This window comes from Euleptes europaea, chromosome 4 (assembly GCF_029931775.1).
Source record: "Euleptes europaea isolate rEulEur1 chromosome 4, rEulEur1.hap1, whole genome shotgun sequence".
NCBI lineage: Eukaryota > Metazoa > Chordata > Lepidosauria > Squamata > Sphaerodactylidae > Euleptes > Euleptes europaea.
In genome coordinates, this window is record NC_079315.1 from 57,671,267 (window position 1) to 57,694,139 (window position 22,873).

The window sequence follows — 22,873 nt, forward strand, 5'->3', positions numbered from 1 at the left end:
ATCAGTAGATAGAGACTGGGAAGGGCAGCCATGAAGGAGCTAGAAAAGATACTTAAGTATAAGGATATGTTGATGGTGACTAAGATCAACTTAATTCATGCCATAATATGCCCCATTCCTATGCATGAGTGTGAAAGGACAGGAACAAAGTTGATTAATTTGAAATGTGGTGTTGGAGAAGAGTGTTATGGATACCGTGGATCGCCAGAAAGACAAATAAGTGGGTTCTAGACCAAATCAAGCCTGAACTGTCCCTAGAAGCTAAAATGACTAAACTAAGGGTATCATACTTTGGTCAAGAGGCACTGGAAGACAAGAATGCTAGGAAAAGTTGAAGGCAGCAGGAAAAAAGTAAGACCTAACATGAGCTGGATTGACTCATCCAAGGAAGTCATGGTTTACAAGACCTGGGCAAGGCTGTTAACAACAGTATAAAGTTTTGGAGGACATTAATTCATAGGGTAGACATCAGTTGGTGGCGACTTGTCAGCACTTAACACACATACACACACAAATTGGATGATTTATTTGGTTTTTTTGTTAAAGAGCTTATGACTTTTTTACATGTCTTGTAAATGTACTATCTGAATGCACTTGGATATGATAATCTCATCAAATAACAATGTGAGATCCTAATCAGGTACTAAAAGGGTTATTTGTAATTACTGGAGGCAGTTTTATAATAGAAATGTATTCTTATAGATGCTATTCTGCCGGCATAATGGTAGTCACATCGGCAGAATGCACTTCCATTGGCAGAGTTGAAGAAAGCAATTTCCATCAATTCCATCTACCCACTGTAGACCCCACTTTGCCCCCCCCCCCAATGCTATTTCTGAGGTCCCTTCTCCCTAAAGCAGGAATGCATGGGGCCTAAGTGGTCTGAAGTTGGAAGCAGGAAAGTCCCATTACACCTGCTGGTAGTGCTTTGAATGTAACTCAAAGTGAATAGATAATAAGTAACCCAGTAAGATAAAGCAAATAAGAGAATCAAGCCCCCTGGAAAATGAATTAAGTCATTATGCTTTTATTGTTAAATGGTTTGATAATATTAATGTTTGCCATACAGCAATGCCCATAGGTCCCTTTGAAATGGGTTCTTTTCAAGAAAAAAATAGACAAGATACAAAAATAGAGTTTTAAAGGGATAGTTTGAAGTATACATCCTATGCATATTGTGAAAAACATGTGATGCTCCTAAGATAAGGATAGTGAATCAGCATTAAAAGATTAAATAAAAAATGTACTTTGTTTTTAAAAGGACATACTCTACAGCATCTCTAATGGTCCCCAACTGGTTTAAGCCTGCAGGCACATTTGGAATTCTGACACGGCGTGGTGGGCACAGCAACAAATGGCTGCCATAGGAGGCAGAGCTAGCCACAAAATGCAGCACCTCCTAAAGCATGATTTGAAATATATGCCAACAATACAGAAATTGGCATTTTCAAAGAAATCCCTATATACAAGGCTCAGGATAGTATGCAATTACAATTTTGTATTGAAAAACAGTAGAAGGAAGCGAAGATTCTCTAATAACAATAAAGAGTCTCAGACTAAGGGGGCTTTTGCTGCAACTCAGAGAATACCTGGACCTGGAAGGAGGAGACCTGTCAGTCATTGAACCAATGAGTCAGTTATGGCGCCGCCTTCTAGGTAGGAAGTAGGTCATAATTCAAGACATTTGCAGGATGGAATGCACTTGGATCAGAATCATTAATACAACTACCTGTACAAGTTCCCATCTGTATCTCATGTAGAAGTATAACACACATACAATTAATTGATTGAAGGAAAATTAGTAATACCTAGCAACATAGGAGTGCAGACACACATGTAAATAAGATGTATTTTTTGCTACATGCAGTGTAATCCTATGCAGGGTAACCCCAATAGAAGCCCATAGGCATAGGACTGCATTGTCAAAATTGTAGCTGGAAACCTAGTACGTTGGTTCTCCAACTTTCCAATGCAGAATAAGGATGGGTTATAAGAAAGAAGAAAAGGGAAATCTGAGGAAAGAATGAGCAGAAAGGAACAACCTTACAAACAATACATACATATTCTAAATAAGATCAGCACTTTAAAAAGGAAATTATTAATTTCATATACGTATAATTTAGAATTCATTTCCAGATGACTGACATTTTCTTATTTGTCAGGTACCCTATTATTTATATTTTTATGGTTGCTACTCAAATAAAGTATAAAACAATGTTTTGATTAATACTTTTAAAGTATATTTTTGTATTCCTACAACATATGTCTTGCTATTTGATGATTCATATAGGTAACCTTGTTTTGGTCTCCAACTGGCTTGTTCTTTTGTACAGCAAATGAAGCTTTTCGAAGTTTAACTGGATCAAGGTATTACTTATGTAATGATTAAACATGTTTAAATGATTAGTGCTTCAGTAGGCCATAACTGATTTTTGGCCCATAAACAGAGCCCTGTAACAAATGTGTTTAATCCATTAAGATAGTTTCATTACTTACCATGGCCAATGACAAATGGATTCCAGCAAAGCCTTCCCAATAATTGGCCGATTAATGGAAACTTTTGGACTGCATCAGTACAGTTCTGAAATTAAAGACAATTCAAACAGTGTATAAAAGCATATCAATTAATATGAATGAGGGGTCCTTGGAGAACAGTACATAAAGCTACTCTTCAAAGACAAGCTCTTATCCTCTGCCAAAAGCTACATGAACGTGATAGCATTTCACATAAAAACCCCTTTGAGCTATTAATTTATTCGGCACCAGCATAAAATATTTTTATGCCTTGCCCCTACAAAAAACCAAAATTGGGCAGAGAAAAAACGAGATGGCCAATTTATAGGGAATCCTGTCTACCATTTATAGATATGTAGCAGGGTGGATTTCATTTAAATCAAATAAATTTAAATCACTAGTCAGTAAGACTAGATTTAAATAAGGGATTTCTACATAAAGACTCATTCTTGCTGGAATAATCTTAATATTTACAACTAGATGAAGGTTTCCTTTTTAGAATAATAACTTTTCAGATTAGTTTTACGGTTATATCAAAAATTACTGATTTGGTTATACTATTAGAAATACATAGATAAATAATTATGAAATTATTGCAAAGTTAACTATCTCCAATTTCATTTGGGCCACCAGGCCTTGTATTTCTTTGTTGCAGTGTTTGCATTTGGCATGCATGCCATAGATAGAGGAATTTCATTAAAATATTCCCAAACTGAGTCTCTTTTATGGCCTGCTGCCATTACAGATTTTCTCCTTCAGGGAGAGAATAATATGATAAACTTGACACTATACATACTCAGATCCCAACACTTGTGGAATATTCTGCTCCAAAGGTTTTACTTTCATTTTTACTGCTTGCCCCTCCCTCCTCACACTTAATTCCTTGGGCAGATCTATTCCACTCCAAACAATCTTCTATTCATTGAATTTCTTGAAATGTAACACTTAAGAAGTAAGGGGCTGGTTCTGTGTACATAATGTATCTTAAACAGAAGACTATCTTAAAATAAATTTTTCCTCAAAAAGCATTTTTTTTAAAAAAAAATCTGATTTACATTTTTAAAATCCAATTTAAAATTTAAAAATCCAATTTACAAAATCACTGATTTTTATCCACCCCAATATGTAGACATACTGCTTTGCACAGCAAATATAGCGTTCTCACTTAACATTTATACTGTTGCAAATGCAAGCAAGCAAATGCTGAGTAACAGAGCAACACAATGACTCTGATTTCCATAAAAATCAAAGGGCAAATGTACAAACTGAAGAACTGGTATTTACTTCCCTGAGCAGAATTAGGTCACATCTGATCTACAGCCAACCTAGAGGTGTACAAATATGATCACCAATGACAACAATGCATTTAATTCTGGGAATTAGCACATATCTACGACAGCTGGGAAATCTACACCAGTATTTCTACACTTAAGCAATGTATAGAAGATAAAGGAAGATTCATGTCAGAACAAATGCTGCTTACAAGAATCAAAGCACATAAGAAGGAAAACAGCAACAGGAAACAGTAAAAGGACGCACATGCACACAAAAAAGAAAAAAAACAAGTACGAACAGGAACACATGCACATACATACATCCAATGAGAGCATAAGAAACATGAAAAGGAGAAAGATGAGTAATCCCTGGTATTCCTACTCAGGCTTCTTGACTCAAACTCCCACTACAAACGTCATCTAGACAGCTGTAATGGAAAGAAAAAGCAACAACATTGCAAACACTCAGGCAAGTAAGATACTGCAGACCATGTCAGTGCTCATGGTCTGATTTGTGTACTCAAGTGGGCAATCAGGTAAAAAGATAAGCTACTTCTTCTGTGTGTGATTTCTGCTGGACTGGCAGTCAAATTACCCAATCTTGCAAACAGTCATGGCAAGTCTCAGCACCAGGGTCCCTGGTTTAATATCCCTGTTCCTAACACGAAAGGTAACTGAGACTACAAAGACCAGTCATCCCTCCTCTAGAAAGCAGACACAAAATAAATGTGGGTATCTGAAACATATGTGAAATAGGAACAAATCAGATCTAATAATTTTAAGCCCCTCTGGAGTTGAGTATGCATACACACATACACACCTGATAGGAATGTACCAATCACAAAAAAGAAAAATGGGAAGTCACAGTCCAAAAGTATGCTAAACCCCTATTACATCTTATGGGAGTAAATGGGAAGCTCAAGCAATTGTAACTGTGGACACCAAACTCTACACACACATGCCCTGCTGGCCACAGAAACAGGCAGAAAAGACAAGTTCCCAAAGCTTATGACCTGATGTTACCAGATATATAAAATAGGTTTCTCTGACACTCAAACAAATTCTAATGTTCAGTGAGATCAACTTAGGACACAGTTAACAGCCATGTATGATGGCCCAAAAAGGAGTTGGTAAGGGTTTTTGTGCCTGCCTGAGACTGCAAACACAGGAGAGAGAGGAGTGCAAACACTTGCAACTCAATCCTGAGCCTGGGGGCCGAATGGGCTTAGCCCCTTTGCCGGCATCCGTGCTACTGGCACGGACGCCAGCGTAGTGCCACTTGCGGCGGCCCCTCAGGACTCCCATGGCAGCGCGGCCCATGGATGACAGCTCGGCCTCACGCCAGCGCAAATGATATCCTGGGAGGTGTTTCCAGGGCGTTCTGGGGGGCAGGGCTGCTGGTAGGATTCCTCCTAACCCCTTCCAGCCTGGAAACGCCCCCTTCCAACACAGTGGTGCTGCACCATGTTTTTCCTCTCACAGCATCACTGTTTTCTATGGGGCTTTCCCCCCCATTTTTGAATTTTTAGTTTTAAAAATGGAGTTTTAATCCTTTCAGCAACATCTTTGGAGGTGCCTCGACAGCACCTCAGCCACGCCGTACCCGGCCGCTGCAAGGCTCAGGAGTGAGCTGTTGGGAGGCCACAGTACATAATGGGCTAGTTTTGGCCTGATTTAGGCAGGACAAGCAGTAAGGTTAGTAGCTCCTCTGTAGTTATGGCATTCCTTTCATAAGTGCGGTAAGACCTTTTGTGGCCAGGACTAAATCTATAAAGGATGGGATTTTAATATATGAAGAAACAATTAACAGTTAATACGTTTTTAATCTTTTGTTGTTCATCCAGCTTTCAAAATGGGAAGGGTTAAGTGAAATAAATAAAATCAATTATTCATAAGGTCTTGGTTTTACAACATCCTAAAATTTATGAAGATATTAGAGGGAACCATAGTACAAAAAAGTCCCGAAGCTTCTATTTACTATATGACATCATACCTAGTTACAAACTGAAATTTAACAGACACTAAAACTACAAAAACTAAACATTTAACCAAATGGAAAGCAGTTTGCAATAAAAGTAGTACATGGTGCAATTTATAAACACTGTTTTGCAATCAGTCTATTTTTCCATTTTTGTAGCTTTGCTGCCTAACAAATGAAGGCTTTTAAAAATAAGGCTTTTAAAATGGCACTATTGCAATAATGTCCAAGTAGCAGAAAAGATAACAATTTCACATTGCTGCAATAAATTCTTCAGAATTCTTTCACAAATGGGGCTAGTCCTAGACTTTCGGGGGCCAAATACAGGTCTATTTGTATCCGTGTTTCATAATTCATTGCACAAGCAACAGTCTAAATGAAAAGATTTTCAATTTCATAAGCTTCTAAGCAATCAGATTTATAACCTTTTTTCCTGCAGGTCATCTGACATCTGACAATTACAATATTATTTTGACTTTGCTCATGTTTAATACTACTAAGTGCTATGCTGGTAAAATGCAGTCATAATTTATTACATACAAATATAGAAAACTGTTCTAAGAGCTTGTACTTCATCTTCTAAAATGATTAAGAATTCAGAGGCAATAATAAAATCACACATAAGCAAATAGAAATATTTGCTTGTGATCCAGTGGCAGTGCCTGGCATTTCATTGTATGCTCTGGCAGTGTGGTTAGTGTGTCAACAAACTCTTTAAGATTTAAGAGATCATTTATAATTTTGTATGTAAAGGCCTTTAAATAATTCAATTTATGACCTGAAAACTAGAATCAGAAACCAGAATCAGATACTTGTTTATTTTATAGTATTTTTTAAAGGTTACCGTGTTGGGTATGAAGTCTCATGTGAGAACATAACCGATCAAGAAGAAACAGCTCATTTCACAATAAATCAGGAACACAGGAAACACATTCCTGTTTGCATTACCTGTGGCTGTTTCCCCAATTTGCTTCTGTGATCCAGCAATACATTAGGTCAGTACTACAAGGCTCTCTGCTACTGTTAGCTTTCTGTCTTGTCAAAATGTGGGGTGCACAATGTTTCTGTAACAGTCTTCAAAACAGTTCATTCTTCGAGTTAATTCACTTACCATATGTTTCAAAGCTCCATAAATCTGCAGTAGAAATTCCTGTAATTCAGGCAAGTGAAGGCAGACATCTTGCTGAGATTCTAGAGTGGTGATTTGACCCCACTCAAGGGCTTTGTGCAGCCAAAACTCAAAGTTTGATTTTGTGATTCCAGAGTTTTCAGCCATCCTGTCACCTTAAGGGGAAAAGAAAGAATTGTCATTTGATGAAGCTCTTCTCTGAGGGAAAGCTTTGCTATCATTCAGTGCAAGAGAAGGTGCAGAATTTAAAATCTGTGCAGTTGGTAAGATTCATAAAGTACTGTATAAAGTTACAAAAGAAACAATGCTGTGTATTATGGGTACAGAAAAATGCATAGGTATGAACAATAATATGTAGGAAACAAATACACAGAATTCTTCCTTATAAATGAAAGACACTCTTGGGCCACAATACTTCATCCAGAAACCACTTGTTTGGAACAAGAGTGGTATTGCTAATTCCCAGCATTCACAAATTTGAAGTCTTAATAAATCACAATATTCCTTGTAAAGTACTTCTTGGAACACTCTGTATGACTATAGTGGCATCAGAATTCAATCATAAATTGAAACACGCTTCATGCAAAGAGATGTAGATTATCCTTTCTTACTTCCTTGAAATTGGGAACCTGTCTATCTTTCCCTGCTAATACAGTCCAAGAAGTTACCATTCTCAGGTTCTCACTCTATACTCCCTCTGGATGAATTCACCTGACCATTAAGTGTGAGGTGACATGCTGAAGACACTATGAATCGCTGCTTTGGGCATTCTGGCCGATCTCGAGAATACTCCAATACAAAGTTCATGTCACTGTATCCCTGAAATTTTCAAATGTGCATCAGAAAGTTACAACTGGTGACCATGTATGAACCTTGAGAAAACACAAAAAAATGCTACCACGTTTGGCCTACTAAAATGTGTGTTACCATTAATGACACACAAAAAAAGTAATGGAATGGAATGTCCAGAACACCATAATTTCCAGTGTGCCCCCCCTTTCCCTCATAACAGGAAATTCAACCAGAACTGTGCGTGTTCAGCCAGGAACAAAAGGAAACAGATGCGTATACTAGCCGATATTATAGGCAGGCAGTATGAGGCCACTGGGCCTATGAGAGTCTGACCCTCTGTCTTGTATGGTCAGGACTTCCTACTTGCTGCACTTCACACAGCCATTCCAGGTCTGCTTCCAGATATAGCCACTTCACAACCTTGGGCTAGCCTTGACAGTCTATGAAATAGAGAAGTTACCTACTGAATTTTCATTCTCACCCTTTACCCCTAGGCCCCACCCTCATATTAATTTTACATAGTTTTTTATTCATGGAGAAATTTTATCCCAGCAATTTAGCATGACTAGTATTTCACTTGAAGCTTCTATAACATATTGCTAAAAATATGCTTATATGTAAGAGGGGATCCAAAATTCTTTATTATCAGTAGTTTTGCTGGCATCAAAGAGTTGGATCTCTCATGCATAGCCTTGTGTAGATAAATTTTAAAATCAAAAGCAGTAGTCCCAGGAGCTCTATGACCAAGTAAGGCCATTCTTGAATAGCTTCTGGATTATTGGCAAGAGAGGCTTATAGGCACTTTGCTGTATATGAACATGAAAACCAATGAGGAAATCCCTCTTTTTCCATTTCTTCATTATACCTCTAATGTACCTGCACACTTCCCAAGAGGCCAAAAAAAACAATGATTTCACTCATTCCATGTATACCACTAAAAGAAAAGAAAAAGAAAATCTGCCACTTCCCTGAAGGAAAGTATTTTTCTATAGTATCCCAACTGAATGAAATGAACTAAGGACACTACATTTCAATAACTATGTGAATAGAGCACTGTTTAAAACAACACCCAAACCCACTCAGCCACTATGGTATCAGATGAGAGGAAAGACCATCTGAATTACCAAGGTAGCTTTAAGACCAGTTTCAAAAACCTCAACTCGTTGAAGTAATTGTATCCACTATTTCTATGAAAGTGTTTATGGGGCTGACATTCCAGCTGCTCTATTATAAGGGCTAGCAACGGCACTCTGGCTGACTTCATGTTAAATAAATATTTATTACACAGTCCATCACCATTATCTTTTTAAAAAATAAGAAAAAAGTTTGTGGGGGATTTTAAACAGAGACACACCTGGAAGAAGGGTGTTCATCACCCAACATTTATCTGCTTCAAATTTTCCCACTCTTATTCTGGGTTGAAAGTGTGTGTTCACCTGTACTTTGAACACTGCAGAGTGAAAGGCATGGTAGCCAATTTGGAGTGATGTCACAAGAAAGGCCATGCTGGATCAGGCCAAGGTCCATCAAGTCCAGAAGTCTGTTCACACAGTGTCCAACCAGGTGCCTCTAGGAAGTCCACAAACAAGACTACTGCAGCAGCATTGTCCTGCCTGTGTTCCAAGGCACCTAATAGAACAAGCATACTCATCTGATCCTGGAGAGAATAGGTATGCATCATGACTAGTATCCCGTTTTACTAGTAGCCATGAATACCCCTATCCTCCATGAACAAGTCCACTCCCCTCTTTAAGCCTTCCAAGTTGGCAGCCATCACCACATCCTGGGGCAGGGAGTTCCACAATTTAACTATGCGTAGTGTGAAGAAATACTTCCTTTTATCTGTTTTGAATCTCTCACCCTCCAGCTTCAGCAGATGACCCCACGTTCTAGTACTGAGAGAAAAGTTTCTCCCTGTCCAATCGCCTCATACCATGCATCATTTTATAGACTTCTATGTCTCCCCTTAACTGCTTTCTTTCCAAGCTGAACAGCCCTAAGCATTTTAACTGTTCCTCATAGGGAAGTTGCTGTAGTCCCCTGATCATTTTTGGTTGCTCTTTTCTGCACCTTCTCAAACTCTGCAATATCCTTTTTTAGGTGTGGTGACTAGAACTGTACACAGTACTACAAGTGTGGTCTCACCATAGATTTTTACAAGGGCAGTATGATAGCAGTAGTTTTATTCTCTATTCCTTGTCTAATTATGGCCAGCATGGAATTTGCCTTTTTCACAGCAGCCGCACACTGCATTGACATCTTCATCGAGCTATCCACCACCACCCCAAGATCCCTTTCTTGGTCTGTTGCTGCCAGCACAGATCCCATCCTATACGTGAAGTTGGGATTTTTTGCCCCAATATGCATCACTTTGCACTTGCTCACATTGAATCTCATTTGCCTTTTTAATGCCCATTCCTGCAGTTTGAGGAGATCCTTTTAGAGTTCTTCACAGTCTGATTTTGTTTTAACCACCCTAAATAATTTGGCATCATCTGCAAACTTGGCCACCTCGCTGTTCACCCCCAACTCAGGTCAGGTTGAAAAGCACCGGTCCCAACACAGATCCCTGAGGGACCCCACTGCTCACATCCATCCATTGTGAGTACTGACCACTGATTCCTACTCTCTGCTTCCTATTTTTCAGCCAGCTCTCAATCCATAAAAGAACTTATGTCACATAATGACATTTACTAGGCAGACTATGTTTACAGGTGGTTTGCCATTGCCTTTCCCAGACACTTGACCCCCAGCAAGCTGAGTACTCATTTTACCAACCTCGGAAGGATGGAAGGCTGAGTCAACCGTGAGCCAGCTACCTGAAACCAACTTCTGTCGGGATCGAATTCCAGACGTGAGCTGAGCTTTGACTGCAGGACTGCAGATTTCCACTCTGCGCCACGGGACAAATGTTATGTGATGAAATTTCTCATTCTACTTCACCATTCAGTATCACCTCCTCCCAAAGCTCTTTTCATTTTTAAAATAATGGCATTGTGGTTTTAATGAACACATTTATGCGTCAAGCCACAGATGACTTATGGTGACCATGTGGGGTTTTCAAGGCAAGAGACATTCATAGATGGTTTGCCATTGCCTGCCTCTGCATAGAGACCCTGGTATTCCTTGGTGGTCTCCCTTCCAAATACTGACCAAGGCCAACTCTATTTAGCTTAGAGACTGAGGACTCATCGACATAACCACTCTGTGAACCACTGTGAATTAACTCGGTGCTTGAGCAGCTATTTTTCAACTCAGATTTCATCCCACACATGATAAGCCATGTATCTGAATCCTTCGTTATGTATATACAGCAATCATAGAGCATATGAACTGTTCTCACACCACTGCAAAACATCCTAATGTTGAGTTGCATGCCACCTTGAGTCCCTTGGAAGAAGAGCAGGATAAAAATGTACCAGACAGATGGCTGAAGAATGTACAAAATCATTGTTTTCCATAATGAGTTGTTCAAACAATACTAGCTGGCAGTGTTGCCAGTCTGCTTGCTTCTGCATCCATGTAACGAATGCCAAACCTGTATATATCAAGCATTACAAAGAAATTATAGGACCTCTGGCACTCTCTCTTCCAAAGAATGTGAACCAGTCCCGAAGTTCTCACCACTCAAGAGTACGGACTGCAAAACAACAGAATGTTGCTTATTTGGCTGCAGCGGCTGAAAAGGCACCATCAGATCAGGTTTGCCTGTCCCATCAGACCTTAACTGAATTTGTTAGCAGAAATTATAGTTGGGAAAGGTCATTTAACCCATGTCATTGACACTGAAAAGCTATTCTCTGTAGTTTATTTTCAGTTACAATTCAGCTCTTCCAATTAATACCGACACTGCTGTGAGTGTGGATGCCCTATTTCCCCTTTCTGCAACTGTTGACTCTTCTTCCTACTATATTTCATGCTGCTACAAAATCACCACTGGCTGAGGCATTCTTGGTTTATAATTTTCTTCAAATTACTCTGACTGCTTCCTGGGAGAGAACAAAATAAAACCTTGCTCCTCCTGTCTCAGAACCTCTCAAACACTTGTTGCTCAAACTGGGGAACCCTGCAGAGTTTAGGCATGGGGTATTTGTTACAACCTTCAGACTCTGTAAGCAGCATTTCTAACATGGAATGGATTAACTTTATTCTGGCAAGTGAGCTATCTGGATTAGTGTCTGAGAGAAACAATTTAGTCAGTAACTTTTGTTAAGTTTTGAGGCCTATAGTACACCCATGGGTTTTTCAAAAACTACTACATATAATTTCATTTGTTAATTTAGCTACATTAGGAAAACTCAAGTGAATGAATGAATACTCATATGAACACACCATATTAAACTGGTAAATGGCGTATCTGAAGTCTACAGAAATGGTTCAGATTGATTTCATGGAGATGGGGGAAATCACACCATAAAACATTGATACATACATACTTCAGAGCCCATTTCCTTTCATAGCTATTTAAATGCTTTCATATGTATATAAAAATCATATAATCAGACATACATTTTCATAGTTTTCATTCTATCTCCATATCAATACCACCAATCAGCTTCATGTTCTTTCTGTAGTCAGAGAATGGAAGGAAAAAAATCTGAGAAATAGAGAAATCAAAGTAGGAAAGCAGAATGGTATAATTAGATCAGTTAAGATTACCAGTTAAGATTACCAAACAAAAGTATCTAGTCTACATCAAGGACTTACCAGAACAGTCCCACTCCTCTGCTGACAACTCTTCTGTTGTTGTGGAGAGTGAGAGTCTTGAGGTAGTAGTGGCCAAATTGGCAGATGACACAAAATTATTCAGGATGGTGAAAACCATGGGTGACTGTGAAGAGCTCCAGGAGGATCTCCACAGACTGGGTGAGTGGGTGACAATGTGGCAAATTAAGTTCAAAACCCCAACTTCAAGTATAGGCTAATGGAGTCTGAACTTGCTGAGACTGAGAGGGAAAAAGATTTTGGGATTGCAGCAGAAAGTTCAATTAAAGTGTCAACTCAGTGTGCTGCAGGGTGAAAAGGCAAACTATGTTAGGGATTATTAGGGAAAGGATTGAAAATAAAAGGACCATTATAATGCCCCTGTATAGATAATTTGGAATACTGTGTATAGTTCTGGTTGCTGTTTCTCAAAAAGGACACTGCAGAGCTGGAAAAAGTACAGACAAGGGCAACCAAGAATGATTGGGGGTTGCACCACCTTCCCTACAACAAAAAGCTGAAGAGTCTGGGACTTTTCAGTATAGAAAAGAGACAACTAAGGGGGCACATGACAGAGACTTGGAAAATTATGCATGGGGTGGAGAGAACTTTTTCTCCCTCCCCCAATATACTAGAACTCAAGGATATCCAATGAAGCTGGACAGTAGATTCAGGACAGACAAAAGCAAATACTTCTTTACACAGAGTGATAAAATGTGGAATTCGCTACCAGAGGAGGTAGTGATGGTCACAGGCATAGACAGCTTTAAAAGGAGATTAGATAGATACGTGGAGAATAGGTCTATCAGGGTCTACTAGCCATGGTGACTAAAGGGAACCTCCAGAGGCAGTCAATCTCTGAATACCAGTGCCAGGAGGAAACATTAAGGGAAGGCCTCGGCCTCTGTGCCCTGTTGTTTGCCCTTCAGAGTAACTGGTTGGCCACTGTGTGAAACAGGATACTGGACTAGATGGAACCACTGGTCTGATCCAGCAGGGCTCTTCTTATATCCTCTCAGTAGTCACCAAGATTAACACTACCAATACCTAATACTAAAAGCTAACCAAACTGTAACAAAATATTAAGCAACATCTATGTTTATAGTCTGAAAACTGCCAGAGAATATCCAGAAAATAAAAATCCCAAAGCCTGAAGAGCGAAGAAAGGAGGTTAACTATAGCCCTTTCCAGGTGTTACATTTCCAGCGCTCCTATTGTACATACCAGAACAGCATGCTATTCACAGTCACCATTGTCTGAACATGTGATGGGTATATTTTGCAGTTTCGGTATGTACAAAATCTGATTTTCAGGTGATCCATACTGAAGCTGTAAAACATGCATGTTGCCCCTTTCAGAGAAAATGGCAATGAGAGTGTGTCGTGTGCTCTCATGGTACATCCATCAGGAGTGCAAGAAAAGGGCTTTGTGGGACTCCAAAATAGCACAATAGAACACTGACTGAGATTTGCTTCTTGTTTTTACTACTTTTTTGTCATCAAGTTACATCTGACTTATAGCAACCCCTGGTGGGATTTTCAAGGCAAAAGATGCTCTCAGGTGGTTTGCCATTGCCTGCCTCTGTGTCACAACCCTGATATTCCTTGGAGGTCTCCCATCCAAATACTTGCCAGGCTCAATCTTGCTTAGCTTCTGAGATCTAAGGAGATCACGCTAGCCTGGACTACCCAGATCAAGGCTATTTCTACAACACAACAAACTAAAAAGAATGACAAGGGCAAGAATGCTGAGGTGGGCAACAATTTTTAAAAGTTCCACCTGCATCCAAAAAATCCAGTAGTATTAATTACAGAGATTAGAGACCTAATGTCTGTGCAAGATTTTGCCTATCATTTCTTAACATCTCTATAAAGTGAATAAAATAAGGACTTCAATTTTAAAGATGAAGAATTGAGTTTAAGCAATAGTAATTTGATCACATCTACATATGAATGTTTATCTCATCTGAAAACTGAACCAAGAATAGGCTATTTTTATGCCATGTTTCCATTAAAACATGCTCAAGGTGGTTCACAGATTCAATACAAACAAAGATTCAGCAACAGAACCACAGATTTCCCAGCCGACATAGTGTACACACAGATATGAAGGTCTTACTGGATCAGCAGCAAACTGACATTTAAGAGCTGCATGGATACAAAAGGAGGTTATCAAGCAAATAGGAAGTGACACTCTAGGCTGAACCTCCAGCTGCCCTCATTGCTGTTGAAAAACACCTCCCCGGTGGCCCCCAAAGAAGAACTAGCGGTAATAGAAGTTCAATTGCCTCATGATATTAACTACATAAATATTTGCACCTACTTTTCTTCCACACTAGGGAAATCTAATTACTTATACATAACATGAATGCAGACACACACATAAAATATATTTTATAAATACATATGAACAGGCAGTACCTCCAGTAAAATGTACCAATGCCAAATGGGCAACATAATTTTAATTTCTGTGTATTCTCTACAGATGGGTCCATGTTTGAAACCATAGAGTAAGCATAATCACCAAGTCCCAATCACTGAATGCCACTTCATAAAGGTATTAAAAATATACATACTGTAAGTTAGTTGGTAGTAAATCAATAATATACTAATGAAAGCAACAATAAGTAGTAACCACCAGAAACATTTTATATCAGACTAGCATCCGATGGCTTAATATGAATAAATACAACAGTTAGTAGAACTGAGTTAAAAATAAGGATGATTCAGTATGTGTAGAACAGGTTTTTAACTTTTTTAAAATGTACATTGTCCTCAAGGTATATCTGTTATTGACTTGAGTACTTCATACGATCCCCTAAATTATCTGCTTGCAGTTCAAAATGAACAGCAAATCCAAGTAGTTTTATGTCCAAGCGGTGGCCGTATTCAGCATGGTGGCTGGCCAGGTAGCTGCTCTTGCCATATGGTCACAATTAAGCAATTCGCTTGAATTATTTATATCCCAGAATTATCATGAGCTGGGAATGCATCATTTAAAATCAGCTACATCTGAGCACCTAAGCAGCTGGTGGTATTGATCGTTCTGGCACACAACCAAAACTTACTGGATCAAACTACAGTTCCCAAGCAGTTGTGGGAGAATGCATAAATCCAATTTACAAATGAATGTGTCAGGCAGGATTGAAAAATGGAGAGACAAGCCACAAAGACAAGCAGCAATGAGACAGAAAAGGAGAACTCCCTTTTTGTTCTGTTAGTGTTTTTCCATCTAATGTATGAAGTGGATGGAGGAAGGGAGCCAGTCATCGCAAAGCAGTGAGTTTCTGTGAACATGCAAAGTATTTGTGATTTAGACCAGAACAGAGTTAGACAGACTAAATGGGCAAGGCTAGAACAGAGAGAGATGCTATGCAGTTTTCCCCCATCCTACCCCAGCAGTATAATTTTTATTTTATTTTACTGATCTTTGACAGATGAGGCATGGAAGGACATAAAAAGAAGCACGAGATCACAAAAATAATTTAAAATCTAATTTCAAGTGGTCAAAAAAGCATTTAAAAGTTTTCAAAATTCAACGCCCTAATGTTGCTATTTGCAATCAAATCTCAATTTACTGTTGTTTGCAATCAAATTTCAATTTGAATAGACTGGTAAACAAGGATCTTTGATGATAAGGGCATGAATCTGACAAAATTGCAAAGGAGCCTTTCCACTGGGTGCTGCAGCTGACAGAAGAATTTCTGTGCAATGCTATAAATTATTGGATCTGCCCACCTGAATCAGCCACACCGAGAAGTGAATTCCAGTAATGTACTGGAAATGACTATTATTTATTTAAAGGCTCCAAGGTTCTTCTGCCTAACATGTTTTGAGTACCAGTGTGCAGTGTACTTGGTGGAAAATACTTAAGAAACAAGGTATAGCACTCCTTGATTTTTCACATATTGGCCACTCACTTTTCCAAGAAGCTCTTTTCAACAGCAACCTTCGAGCTACAGGTTATATTTTACATAAGTTCCCAACAGGAACTGGTAGACATATTGCAGTGACATATTGCATGTAAAAGTGCCACAAGAGCCTCATTTTCCCAAGCCAAAACAGCCTGGGAGGTCATATATTTGTCCTGTTGGGGGAAGGCTGCACGTGCAAGCATTCAGTGCACATGAAGTTGCTTTAAAAGGCAAATAACACCCCCACACACACAAACACTTTTTGGCACTGGAAAACAGCAGGGAGTGGGGAATGAGCCCCTCAGTCCTTATACAAATCAGGCCCTTACACAGCTGTTATACGGAGCTGCCACCATGGACTAACAGCTATAATGGCTCCAAGTCCCTGGGGCAAACTCATGTAAAACATAAAAACACAGAGATGATTGGGACCTCAAGGGTCATCTACTACAATCCCCTGCACAACACAGGAAATTCACAACTATCTTCCCCTCTCCCAACTCCAGTGACCCCTGCTCTATGCCCAGAGGAAAGCAAAAAACCTCCAGGATCCCTGGCCAATATGGCCAGGAGGAAAATACTTTCCTGACCCCAAAGTGGCGATTGGCATTACCCTGGGTATGTAGGAAAGGACCACGAGAACTGATCACTAATTAATCTCTTCCTGCCCTCCCTCTCATGATCTGCCTCAGTTCACAGAATCAGCATTGCTGTCAGATGGCCATCTAGCCTCTGCTTAAAAACCTCCAAAGGAGAGTCCACCACCTCCTGAGGAAACCTGTTCCACTGAAGAACCACTAGAACTCTCAGGAAGTTCTTCCTAACGTTTAGCCGAAAACTTTTTTGATTTAATTTCAACCCATTAGTTCGGTTCAGATCTTCTGGGCAACAGAAAAACTCCACATCATACTGTGTATGACAGCCCTTCAAGTACTTGAAGATGCCTATCACATCACCTCTCAGTCGTCTCCTCTCCAGGCTAAACATACCCAGCACCTTAAACCTTTCCTAATTAGGACTTGGTTTCCAGACCTCTCACCATCTTTGCTACCCTCGTCTGGACATGTTCAAGCTTGTCAACATCCTTCTTAAACTGCAGTGCCCCAAACTGAACACATTACTCCAAGTGAAGTCTAACTAGAGCAGAATAAAGTGATACCATCACTTCAAGTGTTCGGGACATTATACTTCTGTTGATGCAGCCCTAAATCGCATTTGCCTTTTTCGCTACCACATCACACTGCTGACTCATGTTCAGTGTATGGCCGACTAAGACTCCTAGATCTTTTTTGCATGTACTACTACCAAGGCAAGTCTCTCCCATAGTATAATGATGCATTTGGTTTTTCCCTAAATGCAGAATTTTACATTTATCTCTGTTCAAATTCATTTTGTTAGTTTTAGCCCAGTTTAATAGCCACTACAGATCATACTGTATCTGGACCCTGTCTTCTATTATATTTGCTACCCCTTCCAATTTAGTATCATCTGCAAATTTAATGAACATCCTCTCTATTCCTTCATCCGAGTCATTTATAAAGATGTTGAGCAACACAGGGCCCAGGCCAGATCCCTGAGAAACTCCACTTGTCACTCCTCTCCAAGAGGATGAGGAACCATTAACAAACAATGAATACTAGTCATGACGCATATTACATTAGGTGCTGTGGAACACAGGTAGAATGCTGCTGCAGTCGTCTTGTTTGTGGGCTTCCTAGAGGCACCTGGTTGGCCACTATGTGAACAGACTGCGGGACTTGACAGACCTTGGTCTGATCCAGCATGGCTTTTCTTATGTTCTTAAGCAGTCTTTGGGTGCAATCTGTCAACCACTTACAAATCCACCTAACAGTAATAGAATCCAAACCAACTTGTAAACAAGAATATCATGTGAAACCTTATAAAAAGCCATACTGAAATCAAGGTAAACTATGTCCACAGCATTCCCTGATTCAACAAGGTAGTAGCTCTCTCAAAAAAGGAGATAAAGTTAGACTGACATGACTTGTTCTTGAGGAAGAAGAGTTGGTTTTTATATGCCGACTTTCTTTACCTCTTAAGGCAGACTCAAACAAACTTACAATCACCTTCCCTTCCCCACAACAGACACCCTGTGAGGTAGGTGGAGCTGAGAGAGCTCTAACAGAGCTGTGACTTGCCCAAGGTCACCTAGCTGGCTTCGTGTGTAGGAGTGGGGAAACAAATCCAGTTCACCAGATTAGTGTCTGCCATTTGTGTGGAGGAGTGGGGAATCAAACCAAGTTCTCCAGATCAGAGCCCTCCACTTCAAACCTCCACTCTTAACCACTACACCACGCTGGTGCCTAGTAATCATAGCCATCCTTTCTAAATGCTCAGGGATGGACTGATGGTTTGTTCTAAAACACTTCCAGGCACAGACATCAAGCTGACCGGTTTCACAGTCACCTGGATCCTTCTTTTGCCCCTTCTTGAAGATGGGGACAATATTTGCCCGCCTCCAATCTTCTGGCACCTCTCCTGCTCTCCAAGGATTCTCAAAAATAATAGACAGTGCTTGGAAATCACACCACTGCTTAGCCCCAGTGGCAGCAGCAGCACCTTTCCACCCCCCCGGACCCCACCGCTCCCAAGCCCTCCTCCGCCTCTCCCCAGCACCAGCTGGGGTTTGAGCACACCTTCCAGCAGCCTGCAGCACCACCATCAGACGCAGAGCAGCGGCGGCTCCTCCTTCCAGCCTGACAAAGGCCTGAGGGGTGGAAGTGGCGGCGGCTGGAATTGTGTGTTGTTGGCACCGGAAGGAGCCGCCTCTCCGCCTCTGACAGTAGGGCTCTGGGCTGCTGGAAGGTGTGCTCAAACCCCAGCTGGTGCTGGGGGAAGCGGAGGAGGAGGGGGTGGGGGAGAGGGGGAGGAAGAGAGGTGCGGGGTCCGGTGGGGTAGAAAGGTGCTGCAGCTGCCGCCAGGGCTGGCAGTGGCTTCTCCCGGCGGGAGTAATTTGTTTGTCCCTGTCCCCATGTGTTCAATTTTGAGAGAGAGAACAGAGACAAACAAATGACAACCTAGCCATGCGTTAACAGCCAAGGATGCAATTCATGTGGCCCTGAGGACTTAATTTCATTTAAAGAAACTAGGTGTTTATGTACTACCATATGCCTATCCTAGGCTGCAACTCCCTTCCCTCATCATGTGTTTTCTTCTTGCCAGGTTGAGCACTGTTTCCCTTGCAAGGGAAGACTGAGGGATGGGAGACCACCAAGCAGGTTACAAACAGTAAATGCACACAACTCCCATGTATGTTGGCGAAAGGTTTGTCAGATGGAAAACAAAACAAAATTTCAAGTCCAAAACACAAAATTGGTATGCTGGCCTTGGGCCGGAGATCTTCTGATACCAAAGGAGCCAACTCCTCATCCTCCTCCATTGTTGGGTGGAAACTTAGGCCAGCCTCATCAGAGGAGGCTTCTGCACGCCCCAACTCCACAGATCCTGGGTAGCCCATGATACACACATCTTTTTCAGTTGTATATGGCAGGTTTTTTAAAAAAAAATTGTCACTGGCAGAAAAGCTGTCTTTCAGCTATCTACCATGACTGAGGAACACCTAATGTGATTTCAAGGAATTCTTGGGGACCTAGAATACAGTCTGAAACAATGCATTAAAGTATTGGCCATGTAACCAAAACAATTAATATTGTATACCTATATGTAATAAATCCAATCCACGTCCCAGAAATATTTTACCTAGGCATAATTAGGAAAAATAACTCACAACAGAAACACAACAGTTTTACCTAAAATAGAAAATTATTTATGGAAAAGTAGCATAAAGACTCATAACCTGGTTTGATTTTCTACAAAAATAAATGCCAGTCCACAAGAGGGCAAAACTACAAATATTTATTTAGCAAATCTGTTTCCATCCAAAAGATGGCAGTGGCAGATCAATCATTAGCCAGCACATTAGAAAAAAATTAAAAAGAAGACAAATGGAAGAATGGGAAAAATAACAACTAGAGACAGCTAAGCTAGCTATCAAAATACTAGGTTTTTCAAGTTTCTGTAGAACAACTATAGAGCTAAGCTGTCACTATCAGAAGTATGGAAATAGTGAAATTTCAACTCTCAGTAATTGGCCTAGCTGGGAAATCAGTCTTTATTAAAAAACAGTCATAGACCGGCACAGCTCTTCACTGTTTTAATTTACCATTAAAACCCTAAGTGTTACGCTCTACCCCCAGGTTAATACAAAAAGTAAAAAAGTTGTTTGGACACTTTGCAAACTACATAAAATGTATAAACTACCCATTAAAATTACTGACACACCAACGTTCTCAGCAGCGTCTGATGGATTTTACAGGCTGCTGCACAAAACTTAGCCATTCCTACTGTAACCTGTGGGTTTTCGTCTATAAGCAACATTTTAGTGTACTCCTGACCTGTATGGCTGGGATGCCAACTAAGCCAGGGGAAGATAAACTTAGAGCAAACCTCTTGATATAACGGATAGCACAGTAAAACCTGCTCTGTTGTTTCAATTTCCTGTAAAGAACAGGGATGTACCCTATCCTCCAGGGGAACCTTTCTGTATCTCCCATCCACAACTGCCGAGGAAAGAGCTTGGCATCTGGCAAGGGTGAATGCTGTCCTATATCTAAAGATCTCTAATTGGGGCAGGTAGGCAGCAGGAGAGGCTACATATCTGGACTGTTCTGCTGTCAGAAAAGTTGGTGCCTTACCTAGCTGGGGGAAAATTATGATTTCGGCATTGAAAACTATTCTGGCATTTCTTAAGCATAAAAATAGAGGAGGATGCTCAATGAAAAAAATAAATAGGTATAAAATTAAAAGACTGAATTAAACCTATGAACTTGCAGCAGATTATTTCCATTCATGAATTGAAACAGCCAAATGAACATGCCTGTGTTGTTTATCTTGGAATCTTATTTTGCACAAGTAGATAATGACGAAAACTAAATTATAAATATTCTGTTATACAAATTAAACATAACCAACTCTTAACTCTGACATAATTACTGCTGTCTAGCCTTTTTACAGCTCTGCTCTCGTGCTTTTTTTTTTTACAGCAGCCTGACCCACAGAAAAGGTGAACATTTTTCCAGTATTTAACTCCTTGCCAGGAAAAGCTTCACCTTCTAAATATCTGGATGTCAAGTTACCATTAACAGCACAGGAGCAGAGCCAAAAAAAGATAAGTCATACACCCTCAAATTGAGAGGAATATTTCACTTTCCCGCACGCTACAGGACAGTTGTCATTCACCCCTACGTACAACTGCAACTGGGGATGCAACTGTGGGGAAGTTAAAATCCTCCCTTCATCCTTGACTGAGGGGACTGACATTCATTGTTGGAGATCCTGAAAAAGGGGAACAGAACATATCGTCGAAGGCTTTCACAGTCAGAGTTCATTGGTTCTTGTAGATTATCCGGGCTGTGTGACCGTGGTCTTGGTATTTTCTTTCCTGACGTTTCGCCAGCAGCTGTGGCAGGCATCTTCAGAGGAGTAACACTGAAGGACAGTGTCTCTCAGTGTCAAGTGTGTAGGAAGAGTAATATATAGTCAGAAGGGGGTTGGGTTTGAGCTGAATCATTGCCCTGCAATGATACTTTGATACTTTTTGCAAGGCAATGATTCAGCTCAAACCCAACCCCCTTCTGACTATATATTACTCTTCCTACACACTTGACACTGAGAGACACTGTCCTTCAGTGTTACTGCTCTGAAGATGCCTGCCACAGCTGCTGGCGAAACGTCAGGAAAGAAAATACCAAGACCACGGTCACACAGCCCGGATAACCCACAAGAACCAGGGGAACAGAACATTTCTCTGTGCGTTGAGCGGGGAATCCGAACTCGGGTGTTTGAACGCGACCCTCAAACTCTTTCATTTTTCGACCCCCATCCTCACTTCTTACCAACGGGCTACCGCAGCTATCCTTGCGCGTCCCCTGACATAGGAGATTTCAGCTACACCGAAAAATATAGCATTCGTAGGCCAATAATAGTTCCGTACTGGAGCAAAGCACGCCCTGCATACTGTCTCCCCCCTCCTTGGGCACAAAAGAGACGAGCCAAAAGGAATCAGAACTCGAACCATCCTTCCCCCCCCCCCCGCCCTCCCCGACGCCGCAGAGCAGGCGCGGAAACGTTGGAGAGGGCGCGAGCACTTCCCCGGCCCAGTGCGCCTGCGCCAACTGTAGACGCGTTCTCTGGCGAAGGGGGAGGGGACAGGAAAAGGGTGGTTCTTGGTGCTCGCCGGGAAAGCGCGGGAAGCGGGGTTGCGCTTGAACGCCTTGCTATGGCGGCACCTGGCAAGCCGGGCGCAACAGCCTCTCCCGCCCGGTCGCTTCCTTTTGCTCCCAATCTCCCCACGCCCACCTTTCATCTGACAGCGTTCTGGCGGACGCCGAGCAGCGTTGCTGGTTCACTTTCTACACCGGAAAGACAGCCTCCTTTTCTTCCGGCCCTTGAATGCAACGGGCAGGTTTTGTTCCTGCGCCTCGGATGGTCCTACGCATCGCGCGCACGCTGCCGCTTTTCTATTTCTCACCTGCAGCGGGAGATTGCGC

General features: G+C 40.9%; 1 protein-coding gene across 1 annotated transcript in view; it reads right to left on the reverse strand.

Moving 5' to 3' along the window:
- FANCC (FA complementation group C) overlaps nt 1–7,042 on the reverse strand; it is a 54,289-nt gene extending 47,247 nt beyond the window's left edge. The window contains exons 1-2 of the mRNA XM_056848224.1: nt 6,878–7,042; nt 2,497–2,581 (exon numbers count right to left, since the gene is read on the reverse strand). Of these exons, the coding sequence (XP_056704202.1) occupies nt 2,497–2,581; nt 6,878–7,042 (250 nt within the window). The remainder of the gene's footprint in view (nt 1–2,496; nt 2,582–6,877) is intronic.
- Nucleotides 7,043–22,873: the final 15,831 nt, after the last annotated feature.